Source organism: Antennarius striatus, chromosome 23, assembly GCF_040054535.1.
Source record: "Antennarius striatus isolate MH-2024 chromosome 23, ASM4005453v1, whole genome shotgun sequence".
Lineage (NCBI taxonomy): Eukaryota > Metazoa > Chordata > Actinopteri > Lophiiformes > Antennariidae > Antennarius > Antennarius striatus.
Genome location: NC_090798.1, coordinates 526,152 through 537,006, shown reverse-complemented (window position 1 = coordinate 537,006; position 10,855 = coordinate 526,152). Strand labels below are relative to the sequence as shown.

Genomic DNA, 10,855 nt, shown 5'->3' with positions numbered 1-10,855 from the left:
GTTTCCACCGCAGCCCGAAAAAGACAAAAGCCGTGGCCTCGCCGGGGCGAGAGGCCAGCCGACGGAACGCCGACGGAACGCCGGCGTCGTTAAAGCTTCTAGAGCTTCACGTACGAAGAGGTTTTTAGTTCACAACGTTTCCTCCTGACAGGAAATCAATCTGCTGCCCTGCAGAGTAAATTGTAGGTGTGGATCGACAGGAGGTTTAGCAGCTCATACTTAGAGAAACATTCCCTGGCTTGTGATTGGTGCAGAACAGTTCCTGATGCACTCATGCAGCACACACACACACACACACACACACACCTACAGAACACACACCTTCCTTATATTCCATCACCACATCGCCAGAACGCGACGATCCATTCCCTCCTTCACCTCCTCACCTATCGCTGCCTCCTCCCCTCTCCCTACTCCTGTCGTCCCTCCTCCTCCTCCTCCTCCTCCTCCTCCTCCTCCTCCTCCTCCTTCATCCTGCCTCTTCTCCCTTCTTTCCTGATTTGGGGGGCCATCAGGATGGAGCGTGGAGTTTGGATCGTGTTGTTCCTCGTGTTCCTGGGATCAACTGAAGCTCAGAGTCAGAACAACATCACCAGGTGAGTCACGTTTCAGGTGTGTGTGTGTGTGTGTGTGTGTGTGTGTGTGTGTGTGTGTGTGCGTGTGTGTGTGTGTTAACCATCGACGCCCCCATCCTGCTTGTGCCCATGTGGCAGACGCCACATCTGCCTCCGTTAAACGCTGTGACTTCTTTCCTGTCTTGGCTCCAGTGTGATGATTACTAGACGGTTGGGATGTTGAGACGATGTGGTCGACATCCCATAAACAGAGAGAAATTACAGAACGCTGTAACTAACGCAGCGATCCAGGGATTTGGAGTCAGGGCGAAGCTGGTGCAACTTTTTGGGGGTGAAAAATAACTAAATTCAGGCATTTATTGTGTTAAACTCACTTTTGTAAATATCTTGGGAGACCAACAGATGCCTGTGGGTCGGGGGGGGGGACGACAACACCACAAGCAGAACGCTTAGCAGAAAATACCACATTTTATATCTAAATATATATTTATGCACTAAAGATTTATCCCTGTAGTCGTGCACAAAAGAGGAAAGAGACAAACAAAGTCTGAGCAGATACTTCATGAGGGGGTGATGCAAAATTAAAAGTTGCCCCTATTTTGATGTGTGTGTGTGTGTGTGTGTGTGTGTGTGTGTGTGTGTGTGTGTGTGTGTGTGTGTGTGTGTGTGTGTGTGTGTGTGTGTGTGTGTGTGTGTGTGTGTGTGTGTGTGTGTGTGTGTGTGCGAGGCCCATGTGCGAGACAGCCTGGTGGTGCGACGCAGATTCTGTTTGCTGCTCCTGAGAAAAAAAGAGAAAGAAACACAAGTATTAGCGGGGGGGGGCCCCGCTCAGGGGCCCCGGCAACAGAGGCAGACTGTGCCGCTGTGGTTTGCAGATGTAGAAAGTGTGTGTGTGAGTGCAGGGGCTGTGCCTCGGCGCTCACTGCAGCTGTGTGTGAAGCCGGACGTCCGACTGATGGGCGGTGGTTTGATGCCCTTTCAGGCCCTCCTTCACCTGCGGGGGTCACCTGGTCACGGATTCAGGCATCGTGGCGAGCGAAGGGTTCCCCAGTCCCTACAAACCCAACAGCAAATGCACCTGGTACCTCACCGTGAGTCGTCTAACTGCTATAAAGTTAAACATTAGACCACAGGTGTCAAACTCAAGGCCCGGGGGCCAAATGTGGCCCTCCACATCATGTAATGTGGCCCACCAGAGCATTAAAGGTCAGAGTGTCTAAAAATAAACAGGTCAAAAGTATGTTTTGACCAAAACTACATTTCCCACAATGTTAGTAACTAAATGATGTGGCCCTCCGTGAAAATGAGTTTGACCCCCTGCTTTAGACAATCAGTGCATGTTGGGTTCTGGGTCAGCTGACAAGAGACAGAAGTGAAGAATCCATCATTTTTAAAAAGCGTCTTAAGAAGAATATTTTGTCTTTGTTTTCTAAATACAGGTAGTCCTCAACATACAAACATGATTGGTTCCCAGAGGTTGTTTGTGAATTGAATTGTTTGTGAGTCATTCATTAAATTCTAATTTCTTAACTCCATCTGAGATCATTTAAATGTCATTACTACTCGACATACTCAAGTAATGTATATTACACATATATTACATAATATGTAATGTGTATATTTCATATTAAAATACGTACATATAGTTCCAATATCTACCGTTAACTGCAGGACAATAGTCGGATATGGCGACATGTTTGTTTGTATCTCTGAATGTTCATAAATTGAGGACTACCTGTATTTAAAAATCAAGACATTCTTGTCACAGTCAGTTTGAGTTCTGTCTTCATCGTAATGCTCTGACTCTGAAACCTTTTTTATTCCATGAACTCCTGCAGCTTCTTAAAGTGTTCTTTCCTTAAAGCATCCCATAATGCCCCTCTCTCCAGGTCCCGGAGGGTCACGTGGTCATGCTGTCCTTCCGCCTCTTCGACCTGGAGGCCGACCCCACCTGTCGCTACGACTACCTGGACGTCTACAACGGCCACTCCCGCCTGGTGCAGAAGCTGGGTCGCTTCTGCGGGACGTTCCGGCCCGGCGCGCTCATCTCCACCTCCAACACCATGATGCTGGAGATGGTGTCGGACGAAGGCACCGGGGGAAGGGGCTTCCTGGCCTCCTTCAGCGCAGGGAAGCCCCACATGGAAGGTGGACCCGACCAGGAGAACCAGTTCCATTCAGAACGTGTCTCTGTTGGCCTGAAAAACCCAAACCAGGGCCAGAAACACATCCGTTTCACTCCAGCCTATCTTTTCTTCTACAGAGGACCAGTTCTGTGGAGGACGGCTCACCAAATCCCAGGGATCAGTAAAGACACCCAACTGGCCCAACTCTAATTACCCAGCAGGCATCAGCTGCTCCTGGCACATCTCAGTAGAACCGAGTAACGTAAGCCACGCGTCCAACTCGTCTTTAGTCTAGAAATCCTCATGAATCCACAAGTTCTCCAGCGTGTGAGCACTTTATGTTCCCAGGACCTGTTGGACAAAGATGGCTAATGCTAATGCTAGCTAGACCAACGCCTTGTGTAGCAATCGCCACGGTGACATCCTCATCACCTACCTCTGATGGGTGGATGCCGATTTTATTGGGTGTTAATCAGATCAAATACAAACTGGTACTGGTTCTTTTGGGTCACATGGTCAGATAGTCTTGTATGCTACATATGCTACACAAACACTGAAGGAGTCGCTAACCGCCTTAGCATGGCTGAAGAGAAGAGGGGAAACAAGTGTTATCTAGTGGGGGGGTCATTGATAACAGGTTGACTAGTCTCTTCTCAACACACTGAGTCCTGATGAACTCAGAAGACTCTGAATCCTGTCGGGGGTGTTTGTAGATGTAGGAGGACCAATGAAAGTAGTGAAGGGGCCCATCACAGGGTAATGTTCTACCTCTGGACCCGTGTGTGTGTGTGTGTGTGTGTGTGTGTGTGTGTGTGTGTGTGTGTGTGTGTGTGTGTGTGTGTGTGTGTGTGTGTGTGTGTGTGTGTGTGTGTGTGTGTGTGTGTGTGTGTGTGTGTGTGTGTGTGTGTGTGTGTGTGTGTGTGTGTGTGTGTGTGTGTGTGTGTGTGTGTGTGTGTGTGTGTGTGTGTGTGTGTGTGTGTGTGTGTGTGTGTGTGTGTGTGTGTGTGTGTGTGTGTGTGTGTGTGTGTGTGTGTGTGTGTGTGTGTGTGTGTGTGTGTGTGTGTGTGTGTGTGTGTGTGTGTGTGTGTGTGTGTGTGTGTGTGTGTGTGTGTGACGTTGGGCGTCTGACGAGGCTCCAATGAAAGCCCTCATTGAGCCCCTGGAGGTGTTTCCATGTGTGCCAGGAGATTGAACGTAAAGAGCGAGAGCGGGGCAGAGACTAAATGCCCTTCTGTATTTCAACAGTCCTACGTCTGCCCCCCCCAGGAAGGAATCAGGACGTCACTCATTAATGTCAGAGTTTGTCTTGGCACGTTTTTTTGCCGCCTCTTTCCCAGGTGATCGAGGTGAAGTTTGAGAAGCTGGATTTGGAGCCGGATACGTACTGTCGCTACGACTACGTCGCGTTGTTCAACGGGGGGGAGAGGGACAACTCACGGCGGATCGGGAAGTTCTGTGGAGACAGACCCCCAGGGTAAGATTATTGATCAGAAATAAATAATAGAAGTGACACTGGCCGTCACCCCCTTCCTCTCTGCTCCTCATCCTCCACACAGAGCCATAGTGACCAATGGGAACGAGCTCCTTGTCCAGTTCGTCTCCGACCTCAGCATCACCTCAGACGGCTTCATGGCCCACTACTCCAGCGTCCCTCGTGGGTCACGGACACCCACCGCTGGGGGGGATTTCATTTACGGACCTCAGACCACCTCTATGCCACAAAGAGTGAGAAAACCTTCCAAACCAACCCCTAAACCTAGACTCAGACCCGGACCCAAGCCCAAAACCACCCCCAAACCCACCCTCAAACCTACCCCCAAAACCACCCCCAAACCTACCAAAAAACCACAGGTGAAGATCCCCCTGAAGCCCCCACCACGCAAGCCTGCAGCAAAGCCTCCAGCTAAACCCAAACCAACTAAAGCCACGCCTAAAGCCCCGGTGAGGAAGCCCACACCTAAGCCTGCAGCTAAACCTACCAGGAAATTCAAGGTTTTTAAGCCGACGCTCAAACCCAGCGTTAAGGCTAAACCAACACGTAAGCCTGCAGTGAGAACCAAACCCACCTTAAAACCTGGTGTCAGACCAGTAAAGCCCACCTTAAAGAGTGGAGTTAAACCGACACCAAAGCCAAAGATTAAGCCCAAAGTGACACCCAAGCCTGGAGTTGGCAGGACGGTGACAAAAAAGCCTCTTGTGAGCAAAAAACGTGAGTGGAATGACCAGAATCCTAAATGAAGCTGCTTCATATGTGCATCCCCATAGATCACGTGTTTGTCGGCGTGTTTTCTCCTCAGCTATTCCCACCGTGAACCCGCTGTGTACCAAAGACTGTAAGAGAACAGGAACTCTCATCACCAACTTCTGCCCTCATGACTTCGGTGAGCTCATCATCCAACCCCAAGACTTCACCAAACTTCCTCTTTTTACACATCACAAACTTTCCAAAGTGTCTCAACCTTTCAAACCACTGCTCATGACCGCAGCAGGAATGTGACTGTGATTATAATGTGATTATATGACAATTGGCAAATGTATGCAAATGAGTGTTTCCATCAGCTACAGTTACACAGGATAACCAACAGGTGGCACCAGTGCTCTTGTTGGATTCCCAGAACCTACCAGCATCACAAATGAAGGGGTTTCAACGTGATGTTACCAGTCAGACCTGAAATAAGGGGGAATGTAAACATACATGAACAACATACTGTATGTATGGTTCCATGTTGTAATTTGAGGAGGCTCATGTTTCAGTCTGCTGACCTGACTTTACCAGATGTTTAAGTCATCTGCCTCGTGAATGTCACCATTCCCTCAGTCGGTTCCTTTTCTCTTTAATTCATGGTTTTCCTGTTTTTTGTGTTCTTATTGAAAACACACATAAAAACAGAAGGAAGGAAGTTTACTTTGTTAAAACATGTGAAGGGATTTTTGCTTGTCTCGCTCTACATTTTAAAAAATGGACTCATTGACACGCTTTTTCCTTCACTAACATACAAACCATTTGTCTTGCAGTGATTACTGGGAAGGTCATAGCTTTGACCGGCGGTCCGAGGGGCTCAGCTACAGTCGAGGTGTCACTAATCAAAGCCTACAAGACGGGGCGCCTTAACATCTCCAAATCAGGACCTGTCAAGACACTCGTACTGACCTCCACATGCAAAAGGTGTCCTGGTCTCACCAAAGGTACGACTATCTGTGTTTACAGTCTCTATCAGTCCCAACATCTTCTACATGCATACACAGACTGAACTGTATCCATGGCAACAATGTACTACATATGAATTTTAGCTATTGAACACATTAAAGTGTGAAAGGAAAGAGAGAATCTGTTTGCAGATGATGTGATTCTTTATTGAACCAATACATAATCTGTTCCCATTTCCTTAGGATATTTGGGTTTTAATGACGTAAACTATTCCTCTGGTATCTGATCTATTCTCACATTTTTTCTCAACTCTGGTGTTCAGGGCTGAACTATGTGTTGATGGGAAAAGTGGACGCACAGGGCAGAGGTCACCTCAGCCCCTCCAGCTTCACGCTCCTCTATAAACCCGTCCACGCCAAAGCACTGGCAAATCTCTCACGCAAACCGTGCTGACATCACAGCAAAGTCCACCAATCAGAGCCCGGAAATCTCTGGGTTTCTGAACATGAAGGGTGAGGAAGTTACATAAAAGCATCAATATATTTATGTCATGCAATACTGTCATTTAAAACCTTTTATAAGTAAACATACATTATTATTTTTTGTATTTTGTATGTAAATTATATCTTTGATAAAAATGGGTCTCAAATAAACCATAAGATGTTGTTACTTGTGATTATTTCTAATTTTATACAACCTTGTTTTATTTTAACCTATTTTTATTTTACCTTACTCACTCGCGGTGCTAAATCTCAGTCCTCAATACTGACATTCATTCAGTGACCAATATGAATTAACCAATATTTATATTTGCACTCATAAGTGTATTTATTTTGTACTTCTTTATGGGTACACAACTCGACGACAAAGTCCACACCGAATCGCTTCACCTACGATATTCAGAATGACTTTATTGGCAGTGACTCAAAATCCACTGTTCTGTTCTGATACGTCAGAAATTAATCAAACAGAAACCATTTTAAAAACATCATTATATTCTAGAGAAGATAATCAAAGCACTATATATTGAACAAGGTAAATTTGTAATGCATTTCTTTCGTTTAAAATTTATGTTAAAACAGGAATCTTGCAATGACAAACATGTAAATGAACAGCCCCAGTTAACGACTAGAGTTAACTTCCTGATTGAACGTTAGATTACTAAAGAAATAACGTTCTTATTTCAACACATCACATTTCCACAGATCCTTTCTTGTTTCATCTATTCTTTCATGAGGAAAAATACAACATCTGTATTTTAATCCATCATCTTTAGTAAGCAGACAAATTCAAAAAGTGTACCATCAAACACTTGTGGGAGTAAAGCATTGCATTGGGTGTCATTACGTATTTTATACAGACTAAAAACACACGGGATCAGGGCCTGGTAAAGTGCGCGTTTTGGGACGTGAACATCGTTTAACACGGCTTCACATTCTTACACGGAACGTTTCCATCATGCTTTCCTTAATAACCTGAAGCACAACTCTAGCATGACTGTAAGGAGATTAAATTCACTTAATTTAAGTTACTGTGAGGCTCAACTGGTGGAAAGGTAACGGATGCAAATTCAACATGACAACGCAGTGCATCACGACCTCAGCAGGGGTGGATCAGTGAAACGGTGACAGACGCTCCAGACCTCTAAATGTCATCGTCGGGGTCAGCCCGCCCACACAGGAAGAAGCAGACGAGGACGCAGCAGCCCACCACCAGGAACAGACCCAGGAAGATGTAGACCAAGGTCGTGGTCCAAAACGCAAACAGGTACATGGTTTTGTCGCAGTACCTGTCCGGGACGGTGTCGTTCTTCACGTAGTCGGGCTGGTAAATCGAGTAAATCCACACGTTACCTGGGAATGAAGAGCAGAAACAGCCTGATTAGTGATGTCATCCAACGCACACACCTTTACCTTTAATTTAATAAATGTAAATGAAAGAATGTCTCGCTGCTGGACATGGATCGCCATCTAGTGGCCGTTATGTGTTACTACATGGTGCTGATTCTCAGCCGTAACTTCTCCTGTACCCATAATAATAATAATGCTAACTGCAGACAATAAAATAATAATTACTTAACTTATTTAACACAATTAATCAGCCGCAGCACAATCTCACTTAAATATGAACTTAAAGAAAACTTCCAGTGTGAAAACCACGACTGTTGAGTAACTACCGGTAGTTAATTCAGTGAACTTAATTAAATATTGCAGTCCTGCAGTAAACTCTACCTCCACTCAGGTTTTACGGTCCGGCTGCCGTTCAAACTGAGTTGTGATTCATAGCGGGGGTGTATTCTGTGAAGCTGTTTGACCCGTTATAGATGATGGGTTGATGTTTAATCACACCGGTGAGAAATCAGGATTGTGGTCTGACTATTTCCTGGAGCTGTTTGCCAAGTGTTCAAGGCAACGGGAAACCATCAAGAGCTTTTCTTGTTAATTAAACTAAGCATCACCGGTGGTTTTTGTTTTTTTAAGGATATTTTCATTAAAACATTTATTAATTTCACGTAACACATTAGAATGTCAAGCAACATGGAAATGCATAAATAAAAAATATAATACTGAAACTGAAACAAAATCAGGAACCTAATCCATCCCAAACATTACAAGAAAATCCTCTTTTGAAAAAACTACGTATACGCATTTAAAACATTTCAAAGGTTAATTATTTATGTACATATTGGCCCTTTTTTCATAAATGAGGCCCGTATTTTTTGATATTTTGCTGGTTTCTTCCTCACATTGTACATAATTTATTCAGGTGTGTTATAGGATGACGGTCCGTTCAACTTTTACCTGTGAGAGGGAGGAAGTTCTACCTTCAAGTTCTGTAAAACACATTTTTCCCTGATGTGCTGGCTAGGAGTAGAAAATATATTTTTCTATAACTTACATTAAGGGGCTGTATATCACCTCAAATCTACATTCTGGGATTATTTTTGTATTTAATGATGCTGGATGATGACATAAATCTTGTCTGTGATCATAAGGCCTTTTGCATCATGTTAAGATTTGGAAGGTTGACTTCCAAAGATAAATAAACCGTCTGTGTATAAACCTTCACACCCTCATGGGGGCTCGTTTTCAGTTGAAACTCACCAGCGATGAACCAGCAGAACATGAAGGCGGACACCAGGGAGTTCCAGGCGGTGCAGACCCGACTGGTGGGGTTGGTGGTTCCATCCTCTGGCTCGCGGGCGCAGGGCAGGCAGGCCAGCAGGTTGAGCACCATGCTGAAGGTTCCCATGACGATCAGGTAGATGGGGATGAGCGGCTGCACCGGACAGTCCTTCTGATGAATGGCACCTGTGGGGGGACGCGGGGCGGTGATGACAGGAGATTAGTTTCAACACCTTTTCACAAAAAACCCAGAAACGTTCAGGAATGTGTCCACAGGTGACGAAACAGCAGCGTTTACCCAGAACCCAACAGAACGTCTCTAGAGGCGCGTCTGTCACTCACCGAGGGCGATCTGAGCGATGGGGATGGCACAAAGAACCACCTTTGAACATCCTGCAAAAGAATCGTAGCACACATAGTTTAACATGTGTCGTGTTCTCACTGTGAACAAAGACGCTGATGGTCAGCTGATCCCACCTAGTATCGGTGCGGGGGGCTGGGGGGGCCGGCGGATCCGCTGAATCAGCCCCGTGTTCGACATTATGGGTGCAGGAGACTCGCCGTTCCAACAGAAATACTGTTAACTGAGAAAAAAGAGAGACTAAAAAAAAAAAAAATCAAATATTGGAAGTTTTTTACATTTCTAACATTTCTTCCGCAGCTTGTTTGGGTCCCAAATTATTGGTTCAGTCAGGAAATTTCAGAAAACAGTGAGGAAAATGTTCCAGAGCCGGTGAAACATTTAAAAAGGAATCATCAGTAAACAGTCAAATAAAGAAAACAGGATTTCAAAGACTGGATTCAGGGAATGTTCCACATTTTTTATCCACTGATATTCAACTGTTAACATTTAAAAAGAAGGAAGACAACATCTACGTCTCAAAGCGAGTGACGCAAAAATAATCTTAAATATTTAGAATGAAATGTTTTGTTGTACTAAAGCAAATCAATGCTGGAAACTGCTCATAGTTTTATCAACTTTACTGAAGTTTTTTAAAAAGTAAACACATCACATATACAAACATCCGGTGACGGGAAATCCTGATGACTATCTCATCTTGTTTAAAGTCCTATACTGTTAAAATTCTTCTCCTGAGGCTGAATTTGAGGTGTAAAACCAGACGTTTCTCTTTCATTTTCAGAGAGCTGGCTGGTCTGCACGTCCTCCATCTGGATGTTATTTCTCTTTAGAATAAACTCAAGACATGAGTTTTCTCAGGACTATTAATGACATCTAAACACACCAAACAAACACGTATCTGTTCATGATAACAGAAGATGTAGAGGAGCTGACAGGCTTTATTTCCACACAAGTGGTTTGACTACATTCCCCACAGATCCAGTTTGACGTTGACATGAACAGAAACGAGACGCGACCTGCAACCTGGAAAAACCACCTCAAAAAAACAACAAAAAGGAAATGGCGCTAATTTAGGAACACGGATCAATATGGACGAATTTAAAGCAGTTTAGAGTTAAATATATACATTTTGTGACATAAAAAAGCTTTAAATATGTGAACAAAGATGTAACGTCCGTTCAGAAGAAGCTGTCAAACCAGAAGTGAAAGTTAAACAGCGACTGTTTCCCTTTTTATTTCTGTTTAAAGCCAACTTCCGGTCCTGTTAAAGCCTTCTTTCTGACTAACATGTTCTAACTCTTCTGTTCTGCCTGAGAGAACTCGACTTTAGCGGGGAGAAGTCTCCCCGAACTCACCTCCGTCCAGCCGCTCCGACTCCGACCTGTCGACTGCCGCGCCTCGGCCGCCGGACTCCGCGCGTCGGGACTGCGCATGCGCGGTCAGACGACCTGACAGGAGCTCACGAGCCCGCTCGATCAGCTGGTCCAGAAAACCCGGTGACGTCACAACACTCACGCTGT

The 10,855-nt window shown here is 45.1% G+C and overlaps 2 protein-coding genes across 3 annotated transcripts; one reads left to right on the top strand and one right to left on the bottom strand.

The window, feature by feature from the left end:
* The first annotated feature begins 454 nt into the window (after positions 1 to 454).
* Positions 455 to 6,514, top strand: pcolceb (procollagen C-endopeptidase enhancer b). The gene is made up of 9 exons (XM_068308092.1): positions 455 to 596; positions 1,558 to 1,666; positions 2,465 to 2,723; positions 2,839 to 2,963; positions 4,039 to 4,175; positions 4,258 to 4,910; positions 4,999 to 5,082; positions 5,717 to 5,887; positions 6,172 to 6,514. The coding sequence occupies exons 1-9, from the start codon at positions 517 to 519 to the stop codon at positions 6,300 to 6,302; spliced, it is 1,749 nt and encodes a 582-aa protein (XP_068164193.1). The 5' UTR covers positions 455 to 516; the 3' UTR covers positions 6,303 to 6,514.
* Positions 6,515 to 6,713: 199 nt separating this feature from the next.
* Positions 6,714 to 10,759, bottom strand: LOC137590485 (transmembrane protein 272). 2 transcript variants are annotated; one of them, XM_068308122.1, is made up of 5 exons: positions 10,691 to 10,751; positions 9,452 to 9,575; positions 9,317 to 9,367; positions 8,954 to 9,160; positions 6,714 to 7,702 (listed from the first exon to the last, which is right to left on the bottom strand). In XM_068308122.1, exons 2-5 carry the CDS (start codon positions 9,513 to 9,515, stop codon positions 7,494 to 7,496), a joined length of 531 nt encoding a protein of 176 aa, XP_068164223.1. In that variant the 5' UTR covers positions 9,516 to 9,575; positions 10,691 to 10,751; the 3' UTR covers positions 6,714 to 7,493. The 2 variants fall into 2 exon arrangements, with proteins under 2 accessions (XP_068164223.1, XP_068164222.1); XM_068308121.1 differs by having other exon boundaries at positions 6,715 to 7,702; positions 9,452 to 9,558; positions 10,691 to 10,759.
* Between the last annotated feature and the right edge of the window lie 96 nt (positions 10,760 to 10,855).

What these genes read in the sequence shown, in the direction of transcription:
- pcolceb (XM_068308092.1), top strand. Translation starts at nt 517, where the DNA reads ATGGAGCGTGGAGTTTGGATCGTGTTGTTCCTCGTGTTCCTGGGATCA. An exon ending in AGTCAGAACAACATCACCAG is followed by an intron (nt 597 to 1,557) that starts GTGAGTCACGTT and finishes ATGCCCTTTCAG; the next exon opens with GCCCTCCTTCACCTGCGGGG. An exon ending in GCCTCTTGTGAGCAAAAAAC is followed by an intron (nt 4,911 to 4,998) that starts GTGAGTGGAATG and finishes TTTTCTCCTCAG; the next exon opens with CTATTCCCACCGTGAACCCG.
- LOC137590485 (XM_068308121.1), bottom strand. Translation starts at nt 9,515, where the DNA reads ATGTCGAACACGGGGCTGATTCAGCGGATCCGCCGGCCCCCCCAGCCC. An exon ending in GCCCCCCGCACCGATACTAG is followed by an intron (nt 9,368 to 9,451) that starts GTGGGATCAGCT and finishes ATTCTTTTGCAG; the next exon opens with GATGTTCAAAGGTGGTTCTT. An exon ending in CATCGCTCAGATCGCCCTCG is followed by an intron (nt 9,161 to 9,316) that starts GTGAGTGACAGA and finishes GTCCCCCCACAG; the next exon opens with GTGCCATTCATCAGAAGGAC.